This window comes from Acinonyx jubatus, chromosome B1, assembly GCF_027475565.1.
Source record: "Acinonyx jubatus isolate Ajub_Pintada_27869175 chromosome B1, VMU_Ajub_asm_v1.0, whole genome shotgun sequence".
Classification (NCBI taxonomy): domain Eukaryota; kingdom Metazoa; phylum Chordata; class Mammalia; order Carnivora; family Felidae; genus Acinonyx; species Acinonyx jubatus.
The window spans coordinates 182276409-182300216 of record NC_069382.1 but is presented as its reverse complement, the minus strand read 5'-3'; the positions used below and the strand labels follow the sequence as shown (position 1 = coordinate 182300216).

The following is a 23808-nucleotide window of genomic DNA, read 5'->3' as shown; positions in this document are numbered from 1 at the left end:
AGTACACCAATTAGCACCAGTTCAGGCTGGAGCCAACATTCCAACCCAGCCTTTCTGCCTCCATATCCAGATCTGACAAATGCATCTACACAACCGCAGAGTCACTGAGATTGTTCATCAACAAAGACCCAGCAAGCTGTCACACTAGATCAACCAGGCACAATTTTGCTCCTAAGGGGACATTTGGGAACGGCTGGTGACGTCTCGGGTTGTCACAATGGGTCGGTGCTACCGGCATCTAGTGAATAGAGGCCAGGGATGGTCCAAACCTCCTATAATCACAGGACAGCCCCAACAGCAAAAAAAATGATCATGTCTGAAATGTTAATAGTGTCAAAGGCGAGAAACTCTGACTAGATGCCCCCATTATTAGGTACAATGGGCTCTCTGCCACCACGTGTTACATACAATGTGCCCCTGCCTTCTGTGTTAAAAAGGGGGAACAGCTTGTAACTTCCTGATGTACGGTTAAATGCTTACTAACGTCTGGAATCGGCCAACCCTTTTTATGAGTGAAAAGGAAAGGAGGAGGAGGGAAAAAGGGAAAAAAACGAAAACGAGGAAAGAGAAGGAGAAAACTAACGTTAGAAACCTCCGCCGCGGCATTCAACAGCTGGATCACGTTACATGGAAATCAGCCCCAGTGACAGCACAACAGGCTGCCTTTGTGTCTTCATGAATAACGCAATGTGCCGGGTAAATGCTCTTCCCCATTTAGAAACAGGTAGTTAATGAGAATTGAAGTGATCAAATGCTGTGTACCCCAAGGTTACTTACATCCCGGGCCTGGGTGGCCCAGAGCTCATAAATAAAGCATCGGAGCGTCTTATTTTAGTCCTGGTCAGATAAGCAAAGGCTTGCGTCATGTGAACTGAGCCCACAGCGCGCTGACACAGAGCCTGCTAATTCCAGGACCTCTTGGAATGTGACATTTGGAGAGCAGGACACTGAGCTCACGCCTTGTGGAAGCTCCCTGCTCCACCGTGCCTTAATTTTCCATCATCTCCTTGATTCGGCCGCTGCGAGAGAAGGCTGTCAGTGAGCTGGACTTTAAATCATGCCAAGCGCATTCTCTACTGTGCAGAAGTTAATTTGAGGCACATTATAACTCCAATCTACTCATTTGCTGGTACACGGACCACACACAGCTTGACAGCCCGCCAGCCCGCATAGACCCTTCCCTCGGAGGAAGTCGGGCCCAAGTTGTGACCCCGTTTTGTAGCTCAAAAAACAGCTGCTGGACCACGTCGGAATATGGAGTTGAACGTAAGACATAAAAATGTCTATTCTTTCCCTCAAAGTTTACCGTCTCGTTATGTAATCATATCCCTATTCAGGTACTTTAACATAAATCATGCTTCATTAAATTGTTGCTAATTTGTTGATATTAGTTCATGGTTTGTTTGCTGATATCCATTCAACAAGGCATGTGAGCGCATGCGTGCACACATACACACACACACACACACACGCACGCACAAACACACACCCACACTTAGGCTCAGTCATACTAGTGTTGTTGCTTTGAAAGTCATGAAAATGGTTTCTGTGAATAATTTCTCTGTTTGACAGAATAATGAAAGATTTCGAAGAGCACTTATTCATATGGTATACAAATGGCTGGATGAATAACTCTAATGTGATAATTTGCTGGTGTTATTGTTCCTTTTCTCACAGACTTCCTATAATCTGATCATATCAATCAAATAATATATTCTTTGCATGAAATAAATTCTCCTTACTACAAAACAAAACAAAACAAAAAACAGCTCCCATAATAAATATATTCTCCAGTGATCGGTATTTTACTGTTTCTCATCCGGATCCTGGGATCCCCAAGGAATATCTTCAATAAATGTTTGTCAACTCGAATTTGGGTAAGACACATGGTCTGAATTTCCTACAGGACTGTGTAACTAGTTGGTCATTGATTAAAAGCCACAACCAAATCACCCATGAAACTGTCGTCTGGAATAAGGGACACTTTCCTATAATACGTATCTTCTCTCCTGTTCCACCTGTGACCCCTCAGAAGCCCATTCCTCTGCCTCTACCCTGTTTCTCAAAGTGTGGGCCTCAGAACACTTGCTTGTTAGAAATGAGGATCCTAATAAGCTTGTCAAGGTGCTGGTTGGAAATGGAGATTCCTAGCTGCTATTCCAAACTGATTAGATCTGAATCTTGGGAGGAAGCTGCACATCAAACAATACCTTCAGGTGAGAAGTGGTTTTCTGAAACTTAAGGAATATGGATTGGGAGGGTAGAAGAGAGAAAGCAAAGGCATACTATCAAAACAATATTTCCTGGGACAAGAGATGCAAATGAAATTATAGAAAATGTGCTCGTTAACTCACTGCGTTTGAAGTAAACCAACGTTAAAAATTTCACGCTAAAGATCATTAGTTGGCTAATGCCCTATATCCTCTCAACCTACAAAATAAATTCTTGTCCTCACAATGACTACCCTGAAGCTCTACAAAAAGAAAAATGTAGTGATATCATGTATACTAAGGCATGAAAACAGAGACAGAAGCATGTTTCTGCCATATACTTCAGAATGAATTTTCAACCAAAAAGGTTTAAAAAAAAAAGTTTTCCCAGCTAAAATTCCACTTACCTACCGAATATTCTGGTTCTTAATGGTTTTGCCAAATAATTCATTATCTCTTTGGTTTTCTATTCCTGCTTATCATCATTGTGATGACTTTAATTCAAAGTTCCAGATAAGGCTCAAAAGTAAAATGGTGACATCATTTACACCAAAGAGATCAGCTATACGTTCAGAATTATACCCGAACCCCACGTGGCGCACACAGGGACTACCAATTCCAAACACCTCTGTTAACCTTAATTCCGCGTAGTTGCCAGGATTGGCTGGGTAGGTGTATGCAACCTGTTAGCACAGTGCACTCATTCATTACTACTATGTTTGCAGCTACGGTCGTGTGAATGGAATCACGGGGTCTGTTTAACCTACCAAAGATTTCTACCAGCCCACAGAGGAAGGGATCTGGAGATACAGGCAAGAATTCAAGCATCCCCACCAACTAAAATGTAAGCACTTAAGGAGGGCAAACAGTGGCTCCTATTTCTATGTCCCCCCATTTTACCTAGCATCTGGTTGGGGATATAGCTGCCCCCTGAAAAATACACGTGGCATGACAAGAACCATCATGAGGGTCAGACCCAGCCTTGGTCTATGACTGCAAAGACAAACACACACACACACACACACACACACACACACACACATTTTGAACCCTCTGCTTCCTACACAACCACATGAATTTCTTGTCCAAAAAAACTGAGAAATAAGATGGCAGCCTCATCATCCCTGGAGAGAAAGTGTATTATCAGCAAACTCTTTGCAAACTCAGATCCCTTTACTTTGTAACTACAAACAAGGGAAGTGTCCCATCGTCACCCAGGAACCATGACACTTCTGCCTGGGACCCAGCCGTATTAGAGATTTACCGCGTGGCCTCAGGCAACTTATTCAACCTCGCAGTGTCTTGATCTCTTCATCTGGAAAATGAAAATGCTACCTCCAGCATGGGCACAGTGTTTCAAGATTAATGCACGAGGCCGATGTTGAAATGCAACATTGTGGGGGGAAAGTCCCACTCCTACTCCAGGGGAGGAGTTCCTACTCCAGGGGAGGAAGTCAGGCACAGCAATGCGCTTCTGGGTGGTTACGACATATGCAGTATTGCAAAAGTGGGCCTGAAGGTCAGTAGCAAACATGACAAGTGCAAAAAGCCATTTCTGATGGAGAGAATTATAGACCTGGAGTCTTTTATTGTTATTGCCAAGAGGAGTTAATAAAGCAAACAAAGCAAAGGGTCGGGAACCCTAATTTATCACACATATTGATACAGACCTGATATTGACAGGCAACGAGCCACTTTTAGATTCAGATCAATAAATCCATCTCATAATACAGCACAATCCCAACACTTCACCCCCAAATCCATCCATCCAGATATTAGAAATCCATCCTGCTTTGCCTGCAGTCTGTCAAATGTCACCACAGAGTGCTGAAGCCACCCTGCCAAGTCTATATCCTGAACTAAATCCCAATGGAAACTTCCCAGATATAAATAACCACTATGAACATACAGGGAAGAAAAATAGCTATGAAGTTCCACTCTTACTTTTTTTTTCCTTTTAGCCTGTGACAAGTAAAAATCATAGAGTTACTCACTCTCCAAAAAACAATCTAAAGCCAGAAGGTTTAACCAATTCAATTTTCTAGTCACTGTGACAACTATTTTCATCTGTGAAACAGCGTTTGGGGCACGTTAACAGGCCTAATCCCCTGGCGCTCTCACGGGCAGCCCCTGCTGGAAACTCTGACAGCGGCTTCTGTTCTTGGACTCGCTGTGGGCAGTGGCATTTGATGACACTCGGGGTCTCGTGGCATGAAGACAGATTCTTTATCTACAGTCAGAGACAGAGAAACCTTCCTTCCACTTACGGCTGAGATCCTAGGGAACCCACTAAGAGGAAATTCTAGTTTAACGGGAGGTGGGGAAACCCACCCAATGCTTGCAAGGCCCAGGAGAGAAGCATAAAGAAGAGAGAAAACTGAGCTTGAACACTGGGGTATCTGGACCCGAATCATGCAGAGCAAAGAGTGTGCAGTCTTAGATAAATCACTTCACCTCCCTGAGCCTCGATTTCCCCACTGTCAGCAGGTGAAGCTGGCTTTTGTGGGAACCAATAGCATGAAAGCCCCTGGCACGACACCTATCACATAGCAAGTGCTCAATAAATATTTACTGAAACATAATCTCAAACAAGAAATGTTGAATTACTGATACCACTCATTAACCAACGGGCAAAGTGTAGTTATGAATGCATACCATCGGCCAAGCACTAAATGGTGGGAATAGAGAGGTAAGGGGAATGGACATGACACTTGTTCTCAGAATAAGAGGAAACGCACAGTAATGGATTAGGAAACCAGTCATTCTAGACAGGAGACCCAGGTCTGGGGTCCGAGGGGCAGGCATCCACACCTAGGGTTGGGGGACTGTGGAATTATCCGAAATTTCTTGCCCAGAGGTGGCTGGTTACAATCTGGCTTCCTGCAACTTATAGACTAACTCTTTGCTTGCCCAGGGAATGCAAACTCACTTTAATATGAGCCTCAAACAGGTTGTTAGAAAGGTAAATCTGCTGCACACATAAAAGCCTAGGCATGGATTGGTTTAGGATTATCTGGGCTTTTAGATTTTTCCAACCACATCCAAAGGAGAGATACAGGGGCAGATATAACTGCCATTCGGGAAAGCTGAAGATAAATTAAAAGGCCAGGTAGAGTATTAAACTCTCTCTTATTGAATTGCACTGGGCACTTGCATCCTTGGGGCATGGCCTCTTTGGAATCTGTCTTCATTCACAATAAAAAGAAGGAGAAGGGCGGGGCACCTGGGTGGCTCAGCGGGTTGAGCATCCGACCTCGGCTCAGGTCATGATCTCACGTTCCGTGAGTTCGAGCCCCACATCGGGCTCTGGGCTGACAGCTCGGAGCCTGGAGCCTGCTTCCGATTCTGTGTCTCCCTCTGTCTCTGCCCCTCCCCCGTTCATGCTCTGTCTCTCTCTGTCTCAAAAATAAATAAACGTTAAAAAAAAAAAAAGAAGAGGAAGGAGAAGGGGAAGAGGTGGCAGAGGAGAGAAGAAGAAAAGAAGGCAGAGGAAGGACAGAAGACAGGGGAAGGGAAGAGAAACTGAAAGATTCCAAATTAGCCAAGAGCTCAGTCTGGCCCCTCCATAGACATTCAGCAGCAAGGGCGGGGGGGGGGGGGGGGTTGCAGTTTTCTGCTCCCCAAAGGAACTGCAGGAAATGGGAGTGAACTTGGCAGGCTACAAAGCCTTCCCTTCCCGTGGCTCCCCACCCTGAGGAAAGCCTACCTGTTTCTTCCCTAGAGCTTAAGGGTTTTACTGCGTTTTACATAGCAATGATGGGGACACAAGAGTCCCCCACGGTGGCTCCATCTCTCCTTGTCCCAGATTTTCCCAGGCCAAAATCACCCAGAGACCACCTACAGGACTGTCATCATGTTCGATGCTGACCCTACTAGTATTCCTTCTATGTGACTCCTCCAGATCAAGGTACTTTTCAAAAGTTTACTATTGTTCCAGGCAAAAATATCTGTAACAGCATGGTTTTTATGGTGCTACTTGAATCTTCCTAATACACACGAACGTAAATCATCATGATGAGAACAGCCGACATAGTGGCCGTAAGTACAGGTGCTGCCTGTGTTTAAACCCAGGCTCTGCCACTGACAGCTGTATGATCTTGGACAAGTTACTGAACCTCTCTGTGCGCCAGGTTCATGGCCTGTGAAACGACAGCACCTGCTTCATAGAGTCAACGTGACGATTAAATTAGTTACTACTGGGAAAATATTTGTGCCATCTAGAACCTTCTACACAAACAACTCTCTGGGGAACACTGAAGGCACGAAAGCATACACCCTCTGTTACCTCAAGATGGGCTTATACGGTTCCCCTTCTCTGGAAGGCTCTATTTCTCCCCTCCTGGCCCCATCCGACAACCGCAATCAAAACCAACACACTCTCATTCCTGCCCTCGTGAAAGCCGACCTGTCTGAAGGTCCACCTTAAATGGATATACTGGCAATTACAACCACTTCTTTAGTATCTATTATTCTGCAGTCCCTGTGCTCAATACTCTGAGTACAACTGTCTCATTTAATCTTGTATACCTGCTCTCTGAGGAAGACCCAGACTTGGAGAGATTAGGTAATTCTCCTAAGATGCTACAACCAGTAGGTAGGACAGTTAGGATTCAAAGCCGGGTCCACCCACCTCCCAGCCTGTGCGTATCCCCCTGAGCCACGGGGCCCCGCCACCACAGTCACTCTCCCAGGCGCCCGTCTCAGCATCCAGCAGGACACGGGCTTTCTTTCCTCTCCCACTGAGGGACCTCCCCCACTGGACTTAGTAACCACTTTATAATATAATGACTTACCCGTTTTGTCTTTCCTCCTCTATGATTCAGAGTTATCTTTTCTATTTTAAGCATTGGGGGAGGAAGTCACTCTAAAATTTCCCTAAATTTGAAAAAGGGTTACGTTACACCGAGCCGAGTTTAACATTTTCTCTGCAATTCCAGTCAACTTTATCAACGCCGAATATTATAACGTTCTTTGACATAAACGTAACTTTAGGGCAATTTTTCTCTGCATGGTACGGGATGACTGTTAGCAAATCAGACGCCTGAGCCCCTCTCTGGAGCTACTGCATCAGATTCTCTGGGTTAAGGACCAGGACTCACTCAAGTTTCAGAATGACCGCCTTAGGCAATGGTTGGGCATTTGACCCTGCTTAAAACTTCTAGACGCTGACTGTGTTTTAAGTTCTTGTGTCTGCCTTTCACGGTTTTCCTGACCTCTCCCACCCTGCACGTTGACAGCTATCATTTATCACTGTCAACCAACATTGCTGCATGAATTTTGCCTGTTTTATCTTTTAGCCACCCGTCGTATGGTTTCCAAGCCATATGGTTTCTTTTCAGCTTCAGAACGCTTTCCTGAAAACTGATGTTTAGGCAGATGCCAATAAAAAGCACATAATCTCAGAGCTATCCCCATGGAACATGAGCGAGTGGCCTGGATTCCAACCCCAGTTCCCCCTTCTCACCACCACCCATCATCACCACCACCAATGGCGGCCCTAAGGCCCCTCTCCAGATTCCCTAGGCTTCACAGAAAGCATTTCCAAAACCACTGACGTAAGGCAACCTTCTGGTAGACCTAGCCACAATTTCAGAGACAGATACCTTATCTCTTATAAATAGGCAAGATTTTCAGACAGGCATTTTTTTTTTCATGACAATTTGTCAGTGTTGTCCAAAGTCAAGTGTGTATTCCGTTTGATTTGAGAGGATATCACCAGATTTATAAATAATTCCTATAGTATATTTGCGAGGTCATCCTTTATAGTGAATATGCTTAACATGGAAAAGGATGGCCTCGTTGTATTAGTAATTGGACTACCATCTACTTTTGGAAGGCTCTCGGAAAAATAATGGCCGAGGGTATTTTCCTTTTTGAAAAAAGATCTCTCCTGTGAAAGAGAATGTCAGAGCATCCAGAAAAACTTTCTAACCTTTAAAATTTTAGGTATCTTCTTTTGGCCATGTTCCAAATATGTTAGTATATTAATAGTCTAAAAATAAATTTCCAGCACTAGTTTTTAAACCTGAAAAAGAAAATTTAAGCCAAGTTCTCTTGCTGCTCTGTTTGGCTTTTTCCTCCGATACTTGTAATTTCGAGATGCAGAATTTAGGAAGTAAATTTAACATAATGTGCACTAGAGGTGGGAGAGAGGGCCAGTGATTTCTCTGGTAACTTAGGACAAAGTTCAAAGTCATGTCTATAGAGAAAGATAATCAATGTGACTGAACACATGGTAATTAATTAATTAATGATAAGTAAAAAAAAAAAAAAAAAAAAGCGTGCAGAGTATTCCTTATAGTAGCCTCGTCACAATTTTGCAGCTCTGAGAAGTTTTCAAAATAAAATTGAGGGAGAATGTCCAAAAGCATGCACAAATAAGGGGAGGGGGGAAAAAGTTACAGAGAGGGAGGGAGGCAAACTGTAAGAGACTCTTAAATCCGGAGAAAAAACTGAGGATTGATGGGGGGGGGGGGGGCGGAAATGGGTGATGGGCATTGAGGAGGGCACCTACCGGGATGAGCACTGGGTATTGTATGGAAACCAATTTGACAATAAATTCTATTTAATAAGTAAATAAATAAATACACAACAAAATGAAAAAAAAAAAAAAAAAAGCCTGCACAAGTAAAGCACAGTCATACACAAAAAAACCAATACATTCCATAGGCCTGGACTCGGGTAAGGAAAGTAGGGCCTCTGAGGTGCAAGGCTAAAGGAAGTACCCCGAGAGTGAGCCCCCCTCGGCTCTGGCATAACTCTGAGAGCAAGCGCCTCCTTAAATTCCACACCCTCCGTGTCTTCCTTGTTTCACCCTGTGTGGGTGTCCAATATTTTCACCTGCTTTCTCAAACTGATGGTAGCAGTCCTACAGTGCAAAAGTTGCAGTCAATTTTATCCACGCCTGCATTCGCTCATTTATCCTCCAAACATGTACTGAGTCCCAGCCGGATGCTAAGGGACGACTCAGCTGGGAACCCACACTGCGACCGGTAACCCTTCTGACTCTCACGAAATCGTCTTCAACCAAATTTGTGTCATTCATGTATTCATCTCTGCGTTAGGTGCCAGGGACTCCCTGATGCCAGACCAGTCCCTGCTAAACTATCTTACTGTCTGCCAGACATTGCCTTAATACTATTATTTTTATCAGCAGCAGCCGCAGCATTTACCCGTCTATTCCCCAACTTTTCTAGGACGGGGAGTGGGTATTATTTTCCAGCTTTGTTTTCTCAGCCAGCTACCATTCACTGGCTGCTTACAACCTGCCATTTTCTAGGCTCCTCTAGATGCTAGCTCAGTAAAGCCCTGCACCAAGGCTGATTCTCCTTTTGCAGATAAGCAAACGGGAGAGATTAAGTATCTTTCCTAGGGTCACACAGCTTGCAAGAGGCCATGCCAGGGTCTGATCCAGGAGCCTAGCTCTGGAGTCTCCCCTCTCAGCAATTCCACTAAGCTATCTAGAAATTATGACCCAAAGAGCTGCTCCCCAGCTCCAAAGGGCACTCAGCCTGCTCTTCACCCATTATTACCTAGAAAGATCTAGAGGGCACCAGGGACACTTTCAGCGAAATGAGCCTCGACCCCCACCACCTGGGCAGGCAAGTCAGACTTTGGGGGACTTCCTGCTTAATTTCACCTTGTCTAAATATAACCAACTAAAAATAACCCAAAAGGGAAGTGTCTCAGAACCGCCAGAGAAGCAGCAGAAGGCTGCAGGGGACGTGATGGGAAAGAATGATCTCGGCCTCCCTAAAACACTGCGATGCTTTCCAACATCAGCAACTTGCACATTGACGAGAAAACAAAGTTTCCAATTATTGAAATTCCATAGTGTATTTAATTATGCAATTATCTTATTGTAGTAACAAGTGCTAGGGCATAGCAGCAGTTGCCGAGATTTTTGCAGCTGAAAAGTGCAGAATTTATTCTTCCCCCTGGCTGATTACTTCTCATGAGTCTGTCCATTTTTTCTGGGATTATGGAAATGGTCCTATTTCTGAACCGCTTCGTTCAGAAACCCAACGCAAATCACACCCCACCTTTGCCACTCCAACTTTGAAGCAGGACCCCACTACCGACCGAGCATATTTCAGGGGAAAATGTCTACAGATTCATGTCCCCTTTTGTTCTCATTAGTCACTTCAGGCGCTTTCCTCTTTTGAAATTCAAATAAATATAATGTAAATATAAATAAAAAAAGCACTTATACAAATCACACATTTTCAGTGATGCGAGCACAAATACAGCCTTTTTCATTTGCTTAATAGGGACTTGTCCCAGAGGATTCATGTATCAGACTGCAAAAGTCAGAGGATTTCATCCAAACATCTAAAATAGGTATGCTGTGATATTCTCACGCACTTCTCTTTGCCACAGTCACCTCGGCAAATGTGAAATGTAATCATGCAAAATTAAACATTCCATACATTTTCTATTCATTTTCTAACACCCTCCCTATACTCCAAAATAGGCTATCACACTTTCAAGTTTATAGGAGCAAAAAGTGAATCAAATTTCTTGTTTCTGAAAGCATTACAAGTAATAGGTCTTTTCACTTAGGGCTGTTCGTCTAAGAATCACCAGGCTCTTTACACATAAAACATAATTAACCCATACAGTGTGCTACATCCCTACCCAATGGGACTCCTCCTGGCTGATAATCACTCATGGGGAAGCCATACCTGCATTTGCTCAGGCTAAATTTGGTCCAGGCTGTTAGGAATGATGTTTCATTTACTTGAGCATGACCAAGAGGCACAGTCATAGGTAGGAAAACCTATTCTCCCAAATAAGTGATAGTTTAGAACACGAACTCTAGACCCATAGATTCTAGCCTGGTGTTGGAATCCCAATTTGCTACTTTTCAGCTGTGAGATGATGGAGGGAATCCCTTCATTTCCCTGGGCGTCAGTTTTTGTAGTGGTAAAACTGGGATAATAATAGGACCTACCCCATAGGGTTATTGAGGGGATGAAATGAGTTAATACATGGAAGTCACCAAAAGCAGTAACTGTTATCGTTTTGTCTCATCCACATACACCTGATCCCTTTCAGTATATGTGCTGCCGAAGCGAGCACTGATCCCTTTCAAAGCCATTTGACAACAATGACCTCATTAAGGTCTCTGTCTTCCTATGAAGTAGTGGGAGCAGACGTTACTATCCCCATTCTACAGGTGAAGAAAGCGAGATTCAGACAGGGCTGCTGGAGGTCAGGACTAGAACCCCTGGAACCCAGTCTAGTATCCTCCCACTATTTGTCTTTATATCCAGAACAAACTGATTCAGTGACCCAGACTTCTTTCGGGGGAGGGGGGATGTGCACAGGGAAGGGGGTATTCTCTCAAACAAGATACGGGAAGCATTCTGTTGCCAAGGCTTATTTTGCACACAAAAAAAGACCCAGATCGGCAGAAGACACATCAACAAGACTGCCTTAATCACGATTTGTGCTAACTACGAAATGTAAGTTAATTTCATGCCTTGCATTCACAGACAAAAAGGTTCAGAGCTGTTTAAATTCTCTTCAGCCCAATGACAGTTAGTAAACAGGATGCTTCCTGTTCTAATGCTTGAAATCACCCTTCGTATCTCAATATATTATTTATGCACTCAGCTTAAAATAAACAGCAACTCTGAAGTAGGTGAGTGGGCTCATCTAGTACGAACTTTTTTTTTCCACTCTGACAGTTACTTTAAAACATCGGTAAACAACCTTAATTCACTTCCAACGAATTAGTAGGCTATTGCTGTGTCTCCAGGAGGCAAGTAGATTGTATTATTAACCAAAGCAACTTTCTCCCTGTCAATCATCTGCACCTCACAGAGGGATGTGGGCTTTGCTGTCTCATTACTCAAACCAATCCACGGGCGCACGTGATTCCAGACGATTTCCTCGAGGTCATTCTCTTCTGGACCTTTGATTAGATCTCTTGACTCTGGGATGCAGAATGGGGCCTGAAGAAGGTAGATTCTCAGTGCTGCTTGTTAAGAAACATATAGACAAATGAGAGTCTTTCCAGAGGGGTAGAAGATTTGGAAGTCATAACACAGAAGGTCCAGTTGTTGAGGGAATGGCAACTGACAAAGAGGCCACGTTCAGGGGGACCCGATAGTGCCACTAAATACTTGAAAGGGTATCACTTTGGAGGAGAAAGTCATTCTTTGTGGATAGTGATAGTAAAATTAGGACCCAAGGGTGGAAGATACATGAGGGTAGGTTTGAGTTCAACTCAAGAAAGAATCCTGGAACTGAAAAGAGTTGCCTCTTGAGGTAGTAAATCTGTCCCTAGAGGTTCTGGGGCACCCACCGGATGGAATCCTTAGAACTGGCCAGGAAAAGGCACTAGATGAGATGTGTAGGGACCCATCCAGACATAAGATCTTACAACCCCATGAATCTCAATAAAACAGGCTTCGATAAGCAGTCACAACCCTTTTTAAACTTTTTGTGCTAGGAGTTTTTAAGGGGTGACAGCTATTCCATATATATATTTATATATACATACATACACATACACACACACACACACACACCATGGGTTAAGCACTGGGCGTGTCACTGACCAGTCTACTCACTCACACAACACCAGGGCATTGGCTGACCTAGCAAAATAAAAAGATGTACCATTCAGTGGGGAAAATCAGATGAAGCAGTGCTTCCGTCTAGTACCCTTTCTGCCTGCTCTTTGGCTTTGTAGCTTGCAACCCTCGGCCATTCCACGGATAGGAGTCACCTGGGCTGTAACGTGGTCCAGAAGAGGTGATTCACACTTAACTCACCTTGCTAGTTGACCTCCTTCCTTTATCTCAATTCTGGAAACACAATACTTAGCAACGTGCCTAAGGGATGTCTAACTTAAGTTTCATCATTAACAAAACATTGCTCACCCCATTGAAACATTCGGTCTTTCCCCGAAACCAATCATTTCTTTGATACACACACTGCTCAAAACTCAGAGTTAAATACAAATCAAAAAAATTAAGAAGAAGAAGAAGAAAGAGAAGAGAAAAGAAAAGAAGAGGAGAAGAGAAGAGAAGAGAAGAGAAGAGAAGAGAAGAGAAGAGAAGAGAAGAGAAGAGAAGAGAAAAAAAGGAGAGAGGTAGTGAAAGAGAAACAAAGACACCTTGCATTCATATCCAGGGTTTATATCAACATGTTCACATAGTTTGCAGACATGTATTCTTCCAAAGTGTCTGGAATATTCTCCCCATAGTTTGGGGAGGCGAGTCAGGCTTTTCTATATCCAACATATTGACAAAACATTAGAGAGTTCAGAAACATTAAGTTCCTCAAAGGAAGTCAGATTATCAATCATTGGGTTGTGAAACTTGGTGTTGCTAATTTCCTAATACGGCAAGAGCAGACATCTGGTATTTGCACTTTGGAGTAATAGAACATAACATGACAATAATGTGTTATACTTACAAAGTACCCTTCATCCATGGGGCTCCAATTTTACCAATATTAGTTCACTGATTTTCGCAAAAAACCTGAAAGGCAGAGGGTAAGTTTGTGTTACCCCCCACTATGAAGATGGGGATATTGAAATGCAATAGGCGAATAAATTATTGGTCCATTATAATGACAGAATTCAGTAACACAGGGCAAGAATTACGATTTTCTCCTTCCCCATCCCAGTGCAACTTTACCGCCCATCTTTCCCTTGGGGACTGATCTTTCCCACATAATTTCCACCATAATATCAATGTATTAAACGCATTTTGCCCACAGAAAACAGTGCTGAATGTAACCCCTTGGTCTTATGAGCCCAGACACCAAGATCCCTTTAATACCACAGAAAAGGTTAGAAAAACTTCCCATCGTTTAAAACATAGTTTAAAATTTTAGATTGACAAAATACAAGCATCCAACTAAAATTTGGCCTGAAAATAATGTTACTACTGTTCAGTTTGTTATATACTTATGTTCACATGTCAGCATATGGACTTGTCTTTAAAAATGATTCCAAGGAAGTCAGAATGCTTCAGAAGTAATCTTGCTAACGGCATTTTTAGAAGGGTGTATTTTTAACAACCCTTTCTAGGACAGCCCATCCTTTCTACCACTCTCCGGCCATTTATTCCACTGAACAAATAGTCAATATTTACAGCGTTCTTACTATGTACAAGTTTAGCACTGCATGTGGTTTCTTGGAGGACACAAAAATGTGTATGACATAGGTCCTACCATCAAGAAACTTACAATTTTGTGGTGTAATGATGTTAGTACAGTGACAATCCCTCTGTTCTAAAAGTCTCCAGAAAGATCTGACGGTTTCTGGACACTCTTGGTGAGTCATAGACACCAATCCCAGAAGGATGGCTCCTTCGGGGAATAGTCTCAAAAAAGATGAGTCTGGGTTCTTTTTATGAGCCCTACTATTTGGGATGACAGAAATGCTAAAAGATGTATCTTCAAATGTTTGACCCAGAATCTTCCCAAAGCCCATGATTTGAGGGTCATGATGTCTCACGATCTTCACCCCTTCAGCCACGCTGACCTCTTCGTTCGTCCTCAAATACCCAAGCATGTCCCCACCACAGGACCTCTGCCCTTACAATTATTCTCTTCACCTGGGACCATCCTGCGGCAGATACATCCATGATCTCTGCTCCTGCACCTGTCTAACATACCTGCAACTCGTGTAACTCCAACCCCTTACCATTCTCTCTTTCGTGGTGAGGACTGTCACCACTTTACAGTAAATGTTTCATCTCTTTGTTTGTCTTTTGAGGCCCCACCCCATCCCCAACCAGCATAGAAACTCCATAACAGCAGGGCTTTTTTGTTCACTACTAAATTCCAGGGTCAAGGCACTCCATAAATATTGGTTGAACAAGTCACTGGCAAGGCTCAGCCGTGGGCTGTGCCCTTCTCTTGTATCTTCTTTCACTGGGATGCTGAAATAATTACTGATCGATGAATTTCGATACTGGATCATAATAGATTTTTTTTTTCACCCAAAGGAAAAAAACAAAACAAAGAAAAACTCCACCAACATTCAGTGAAATGTTTCTGAGAAATATAATAACCACCAGTTTTTATCATTTTCCCTTCTCTTGATGGCTCAAGCACCGGGCCAAGGGTCGGGTAACCTCGCTCTCTGGCCAGTGCCCCTGTGAGCTGCTCTGGGGCCCTGACCTCTTCATCCCCCTGGGCCTTGCTTGCCCAGCAGTAAAATAAGGAAGCTTCGGAAGCTCATTTCCACGCTTCCTTCTGGTTCAGAAACGATGGAGATCAACACGTAGGTGATAGACCAAATCATATTCACGTTTTTACATCTTCCGATTTACTAGCACTTTCTACGTATAAGCTTATCTGAAAGGTAGCAAGGCCATTTCATACTAAGTAAGCAGGAATCCCAGAGGGAAGGCTGTTATTATCTAACTGTATCTATGAGCATGCTGATTTGGGACAAACACCACAGATATCACTGAAAACCTGGTTCCCCGCCTCCCTCCACCACTATCACACCACCAATATACGACAGACATGCAAACAAAGATGCCACCTCAGCTGTTTATGACATCTTGAGTCACAGACACTTCACTGAGGTCTCTAAACAGATTTCTTGTTTACTCGCACATTAATAAAACTCGCCCCTTCTCCAGTCAGAATTTTTTTTTCCCCAAGCATCTGAACATCCAAAGAGATTTAGAAGCAATTAACATTCACGAGTAACAGAGCAATCAACATGGGAACCGCTAATGGGACTGGACAGAATCCAAAAGCAGATATTAGGATAATAGTGAGTCCCTGACACAGGTTATGGTGTTAATTCTGGAGGGCAGACTCATGGTACGTGTTCAGTAGCTTTGTGAGGTTGCTGGCACAGCCACGTATGCCTCTTCTGTATATGGTTCCTAGCACCCAACAACACACTTTTTTTCTTTTAACCGCTATCGAAAAGAAGGCATTTTTGCATCGTGATGACACAACCCCTAGCATTAATGGTATATATTGAATTCAAGTTTATTTTTAAATTGCCTACCTGACAAAAATGTCATTTTTTCCCACTTTGGGTCTCCAGACTATCTTCACCTGTTAGCTCTTGTAGCTAGAGGCCACAAAAATAAGAGCTATGAATTTCCACCTTGACGCTTCCCCAATAACTTTTGCCCTTCCTTGGGCACACACAGGTTCATACATCCCTTGTACACGGAAAGATACGGACATTCCCACCCCGACGAGCTCTAGGCTTGCCTCCTTGTCAGTTTTCCCAACATGTTTCTGGTATCGCCCCAGAAATCAGCACCCCGCCCCTTTTCTTTTCTGCCCCACTGAGGAAGTCTCCGAGTAATAGAGAATATTTCCATTGTTACTCTTCCTGCCTTCCATTTTCCTGCCTTCATCTCTGGTCACTAAACGCGTCTAAAATGCCAATGCTAAGCGAATCTATCTTTACCTCCCCTTGGACCATGTTCCTACTTCCTGGCCCTGGCTCTCCTTCTCCCTCAGCCTCAAATGCAGAAGACTCCACCTTCAGAGCTTTGACCTCCCCAGATCTATGCACTCCTCTGAATCCTCCCCTCCCGGTCCCCTCCCAGTCCTTCTCCTGGGTCATGTGGACACCTTCCCTTCCTGTGGACAGTGAGACCCGCACAGACAGAAAACCTGGTTTATTCCCTTCTTTTTTTTTTTCCTTAGGATATAATTAATCACAGCTTACTATAATTTGCTTTATTCTGTGGGGCTTAAGAAAATAAATTTGTTCCAAGGCAAGTCTTTTTCCGAGTACTTTAACGTTAGTTACATGCATTTAATTGGATAAACACCATTCATATTGATGCTATTTTTCTGGCTATTCTATTTCATTCATGCTCTAGTCTGTCCCTTTCTCCTTCCACTCTGCCATTTTGGGCTATTAAAGGGTTCCTTTTTCCTTACCAATCCAGGTTGGGTTTTTTTCTCCCCCCGCCCTCAGCACATATCCATCATGAAAGCATAGCCCTATTTAAAGTTTTGGTTTATTCCCTGAGTACAACGGGCCACTGATGCCCAATCTGCCACCACCCGGCTGTGTGTGTTAAATGCCTGTTTGACAAAGATTTTATGCAACAGAATCCACATTAAAGGGAAGCTATCAACAGACCCATACTTCAGAATCCCTAACTTCATCTCTGCGTTTCCAGCACTAGCCCCCAAGCTGGGAGACACGAGCCCCCAAGAGCCTCTCCTGCACACACACATCTCAATCATTGCGTCCCTGGCCCCGGGGCTCCCTCCCCACCACAAGGGGCAGCCGTGGAGATTAAAGTGCTTCTAGGCTGTGGTCGTCCAACCAGCTGCGATCTCTACCTTTGGTCCCTAGGAAAACTTTTTGGCACAACGCCCCCCAGTGGCGCTCTCCATCCTGGCCGGGCCTCCGCTACCGTTATCACCAAAGAGCTTTGTGCTGCGACAGCAAGGGGCACAGAGCGGCGTCTTTTCATCCCGTCCCTGTGACTCTACGCCTTCCTGGACACTAGACTCTGGGGCTGTTTCTGTCTTATAAACAGCCCCATGCCCATTAACCCGGACGACTTCAATATCTGCTGCACTGGAATAGTTAAGAATGTAGACTTCCTTTATTTACAGCCCTAAGTAGGTTTTAACTACTCCTGAGAGAGAAGGAGATGAATAAAGAAAGCAATCCCAAGAGTTTGGGGAGAGCGGAAGCAATGGTGAAAATTTGTATCTGACCATTTGTCCTTTCACCAAATATTTACTGGGCACCTACTGGAGGTTTACAGTAGTAAATCAATGACCTCAAGAACATTCCCTCTCCCTCCCCACCCCCGAGGAGTTCACATCCAAACGCGGGGAGACACCCTGTAAGCAAATAAGTAAATATATATGTCCAGCGGTGATAAATGCTATGGAGAAAAATAGAGCACGGGAGGCCAGGGAGGGTAGAGACACGAACCCACACTGCACGCGGCATTTATTGCCCCATGTCATGTCAATAAACATTTGTCACCAAGCTTCTGCAGCGCTTCAGGCCCTGGAATGGATTCTGGAGACACGAGCATATAGATGGATAGAGAGAGATGGGTGTGGATGTTGATGCACGAATACCACACACTGGGTTCCAGTCATTTGCACCTGAAGGCCGTGAAATTTTCACCAAGGGGTGGGGGGGGGGTGGGGGTCTGTGTGCGGTGCCACACTGCCAACAGCCATTTCTTTGAAAGGGCCACTAACGAATGCCATAAACGGCCCCCAAAATGGGCAGGGTGTGGTGGAATCCGCGTCTGATTTGTTGAACAGCAGGAATGTTGGAAGCATGGAGCATCGCGGCCTGGCTTGGCCAACCGCGGGCCTGGCTCAGCTCCAGTGCTCGCCTCGCCGAGTGGCTAGAGGCAAGTTACATCCCCTCTTTACCCTTGCAAAATGAGGCCCACAGGCCACCGTGGGGTGCAAAGGCAGTAATGTAAGGGAAGTGCCCAGCACAGTGCCTGACGCTAATCGGACAGCTGAATTAATTGCTTCACTCGTCTCATCCAGAAGGAAAAAGGGCATCACAAAGGCAACAGCTCCGAACAGACTAGGTGTCTAGAGTAAGGATACAATAACCGCTTCTGCTTATTTCTTTTCTGTTTTTGTGGCCCAAGGGTTCTGGGGAATATAAGCAGATGTTACTTTAAAAAAAAAAAAAAAAAAGGCCTCAATCAAGTAAGTTTCAGACACAAAAACAAATCAAATGAACTAACACAGGTCTCGTTATACTCCCTACCCTCCTATTCTAGAGAATACGGTGATGTGGATCACTTCTCTCCAGGAAACAGGAGCCATGGGATGTGTGTTTCCCCCCTTATCGGACGACGGAACCCTTGGACGCGGTAAATCGCACGTGACAGTTGTTCAACGGAACAGACTTCGGGAAACGTGGCTTCGTGATAAGAACAAATGAATCCAAAGATAAGGAATATAGACTGTATTTGGTTTCGGTGTGGTCCACTGGCTGTCTTCGAAGAGGCAGACTTGGGCGGCTTTTCCGCAAACCAAGAGCCTGACAGCAGCATTTCCTAGCCATTGGACCGCAGCAACTTCTCCCTTCCTATAAAAGAAGCCATTATTCTGGGGCCACAGTGCACAGGAGGCAAGTGTCGGCAACATCTGAACACTTCTCATTCCCTTGGACAGGTAATTCCCCTATTTTCCGCAATAAATGGGCTCTTAAAACGACTTTTGTTAATTATTCTCTTCAAAGCCGAAACCTCTTCCGGCGACACTGGGGAAACCTACTGCTTAGAGTCACCCTGGGTTTTCTATATCATCCAAGTGCCTCACAGTGAGCGTGCATCACTTTCATAAACAGAAAATCAATGGTGGGGCGGTGGAGGGGAAGGAAGATATTCTATAGGGATGTGTTGAGACACCATGATTAGTCCAAAAATTGCCTACTTGTACATGAAGATTTTTATAGATGAAGCTTTTCATGAAGATCTTACTTAACGTTACAACACCAGATAAATCTGAAGTGCAAGTAGACAAAGAGGCCAGTAGGGCCAAGGTTATTCCTCACCGGCTTCCAATTCAACAGCAGAAAGAGAGAATCCATGGGATTCACCCACCTTCTCTGAGGCAAAAGAAGAGAGAAAGAGAGAGAATGTTACAGGGAAGGAAGGGAGGGAGAAGGAGGGAGGGGCGAGAGATAAGAAAAAGGGAGAAGAGGAAGAAAGAAAGAAAGAAAGAAAGAAAGAAAGAAAGAAAGAGAAAGAAGGAAGGGAGGGAGGGAGGTGGGAGGAAGGAAGGGAAGGAGGAAGCAGGGAGGAAGGAAGGGAGGGAGGGAAGGAGGGAGGAAGGAAGGGAAGGAGGAGGCAAGGAGGAAGGAAGGGAGGAAGGGAGGGAGGGAGGAAGGGAGGAAGAGGGGAAAGAGAAAGAATAAGAGAGAGAAAGCAAGAGAGTGGGTAAGCAAGAGAATTGTTGAGAAGCCTAAGGTGGGGGAGGGGAACACAAGCCCAGAGATTAAGTTGACCCAAGTCAATACAAAAGGCTTTGTGCAAGGGCTCTGGCATTAATGGGATTTGGACTGCTAAAGCCCCGCGAACCAAGTACAGAACATAACCAGAGATGCCGGAGTTCTTTCTGAAATGGATGTCTTAAGTAATAGGAAGCTTAACTAGCAGGGACACTCACAGCATTTTGCATGGCTGCTGCCAGCTTGAGGCCTGGCTGGGAACCTGGCTGGCAACAAACTGGAGCTGCCCAATGAGCAGCAGCCTCCCACCCAGGACAGAACCCAGCAGGTGGCTTTAACCCTTGAGGGTGCCCCCTGAAGAGCCGGGGCCACCGGAGCAGGGAGAAGGAGCCGTGCTGTTGAATCACTTAGTAATGCAAACGGTATGGATGGAGGGAGACCCTCTGAACCAAGGAATCTTGGAGCCACCGTTGTAGAATCAAGCATTCATTCTGTCCATTGATCCTTCATTAGTGCCTCCAAAGTGTCCGGAACTAGCCCAGGTCTTAGAGCCACTGTGATGAATAACACCAAGTCCCTGCTCTCAAGGAGCTTGCATTCTTCCCAAGGAGGGGAAGCCAGCAATTAAGTAAGAATTTTGGTTGGTTGTAAGAGCTGGGAAGCAAAGCAAAAAGAAAAGAGGGAGAGAGAGGGATTGTGGGCAGGGGGCAGCGAGGGAACATGTGCTCAGGGAGGGCATCTCTGAAGAAGGAGAGTTTAAGCTGAGGCTTAAATAGCAAGGAGGACTCCCATCCTGCAAGATCAGAGGCGAGAACAGTGTAAAAGAAGGGAGCGGCTAGTCCCCTCAGACCTAGCTTGAGCCGTCATCGGGCCTCACCTCCAACCAACTCAGCTTTCAGCCACACTAAATTCAAAAGCACACAGACATGGTTAATTTCAAAATCTTAAATTGCATACTATGCCCGCTGGGAAAAATACATCCTGCAACCTAGATATTTTTAGAACGGTCCACTTCAGTTTCCTCAGGAATTTTTTTTCCCCAGTTCAACCAGAAGACCCAAGTAGTCCGGGTCCATCAGCCTCTTCTAAATACCTGAAACTGCATTCATCAGCCACTTTTTAAAAATTGGATCTTACTTCAAAGCTGAATGGCTTGATTACTCCCTTAACAGAATACATTACACTGATTACGGGACTGTTCACGTGCCGGTTCCAAGAGGTTGGGCAACGTTTCTCAACACTGCACTACCAACAAACAGAGCAGCGAAAGTGGCGAACGTCATGCTAATATTCAAATGCCCTCCGCGTCCCAATTCCGCGATAAAATTCCTCTGCTCTCTTTTCTAACTGATGTTAGAGGAGAGGCGTGGGGACCATGCAGCTCAGAAACAATAAAAGGAGAAAGTGCCGGGAGGGGGTAAAGATGAGATGGTTTCTGCGGTCTAGGCCCTCAGTAAATGTAGGTGCCTTTCCCCGGCCCCTCCCCCTTGCCTGCCTAAACCCTGAATATTGATTCTTATATCAATAATTTGCCAATAACTTATTCATTGGCTCATTTTTTATAACTGTCACTCTAGTGCTGTGTTTTCAGCCTGCTGGCAATTGATTCTTAAGAATGGCTTAAGAAAGGGGGAGGAGGTGGGAGCTTTATAGCCATGATTCCCTACTAATTGATGATTAGCATCTTATGCTCAAGACAATCAAATTCATATCACTTTACATTTTAAAAGTTTTTAAAGGAACACTTATTAAAAGCCAAAATGAAAACAGGGCGTCACAAGTTCAAATAAGCCATAAATTAGACAAAGAAGCGTAATTTCACTGAACACCATTTTATTAGCTAATCAATGTGTCATTTTTTTTCTATTGGCATCTACTTACTGTCATGAAATTTCCATAAGGGCACCATCTGTATTTATCAAAGAATTATCTTTGTGGTGATCTAGCAATCTACAAACAACGGTGATATTTAACTTTTCTTAGGGGATCAATTTCGGAATTGGGTTAAAGGATTTATAGGTCTCTTTTCCATGGTGAACCTTTTACGATGAACTTATTCATACATCTCTGTGATGTTGGTAACACGTGAAACCAAAAACAACAACAAAACGTAATTTTTATTTATTGAAACGTAAGGTCCGAGGTCTGGACATGTACATTGTTTAATCAAGCCAGATGAGTCTCTTACTGTGAAGTCCAGTAAAACAATCATAGACAAAATACTTCATTCCATTTTGGCTGAAAGGGTAGGTTAATTTTCAGAGTGATCTGATTTGATGCCCTATGGGTCAGACAGAACCCCGGATTAGCCAAGGTCACCGCTAGGAGTTTAATCAGGATCCAGTCCGCTCACTCATTCAGGACACGTGGTCAAACCCTGCCTTGTCCAGTTCTTTTAACGTTTTTTGTTGTTGTTGTTGTTGTTGTGTTTTTGTTTTTGTTTTTGTTTTTGTTTTTACTTTTGAGACAGAGAGAGACAGAGCATGAATGGGGGAGGGGCAGAGAGAGAGAGGGAGACACAAAATCGGAAGCAGGCTCCAGGCTCTGAGCCGTCAGCCCAGAGCCCGACTCGGGGCTCGAACTCACGGACCATGAGATCATGACCTAAGCGGAAGTCGGACGCTTAACCAACTGAGCCACCCAGGCGCCCCCTGCCTTGTCCAGTTCTTAATGCGGCTTTGCAAGTGCGAAGTCTCTGGCCCAGTGATGGTTAATCCTGCCAGTAGGACTCAGCCAGCAATACTCTCACCACTGGTGGAAAAAAACTCATAATAGATGCCCTTCTGTTGGGTGCAGACTTCACTGATGAGTGACAAAACATGCAGGGAGAGATTTGTTTAAAGAGTTTCTAAGAATACCAAATAGAACCCTAGAGAGAACAGTCGTTGGTTTTACAAGTTATATTACTTCAGCTTTGTGTCAATCCAAAGAAGCAAGATGCAGCTCAAGAGAGTCAAAGACAAAAATCTCGCTCCAGGATGCAAATTTGTCCACTCATAGTCAGTTACTTTGTAAATTTAATTTTAAGCGAGATATAAAAATATTATGATTAAAATGTATATGATGTACTAACCAACAAAATAAAAAAAAAAACAGAAAACAAACGAATATTTATACTTCATGGATTGTCTCTTTAGTTTAAGTTTAGTTCAGTTTGAGTGCCATATTAAGTACTATATGTATCAGGCATGGTGAACAAAACAGATGTAGTCCCTGCCTTCATGGAGCTTATAGTCTCTAAAAAAAAAAAACAAAACAAAAAACAAAACAAAAAAAAAACAGTATGTGGGTGAATGAGCAGGTGGGTGGAAAATCACCAAATCATATTAGTGATGAACTAAGATATATAACTATTCCATTTCCCTCTCTCTCTAAAATAGCTTTATTGCTTTTTAAAATCTAAGACATTTACTGGCTTGAAATAATTTGACAATGTATTATAAACCAGAACATGATCTTTCTGGATTTTGGCTTTTTTTTTTTTTTTTTGCTTTGTTTTGTTTTGTTTTGTTTTGTTTTGAGAGAGACAGAGAGAGACAGCAGGGGAGAGGCAGAGGGAGACAGAGAGAGAGAATCCTTAAGCAGTCTCCACACTCATCATGGAGCCTGATGCAGGGCTCCATCCCATGACCCTGAGATCATGACCTGAGCCAAAATCAAGAGTTAGATGCTCAACTGATTGAGCCAGTA

At 44.0% G+C, this 23808-nt stretch overlaps 1 protein-coding gene across 1 annotated transcript in view; it reads right to left on the bottom strand.

The window, feature by feature from the left end:
* The window catches only part of PPARGC1A (PPARG coactivator 1 alpha), a 647743-nt gene that overhangs the window by 445358 nt on the left and 178577 nt on the right, over positions 1-23808 (bottom strand). The window contains exon 2 of the mRNA XM_027047192.2: positions 13641-13705. Coding sequence (XP_026902993.1) covers positions 13641-13658 — 18 coding nt within the window. The 5' untranslated portion in view covers positions 13659-13705. The remainder of the gene's footprint in view (positions 1-13640; positions 13706-23808) is intronic.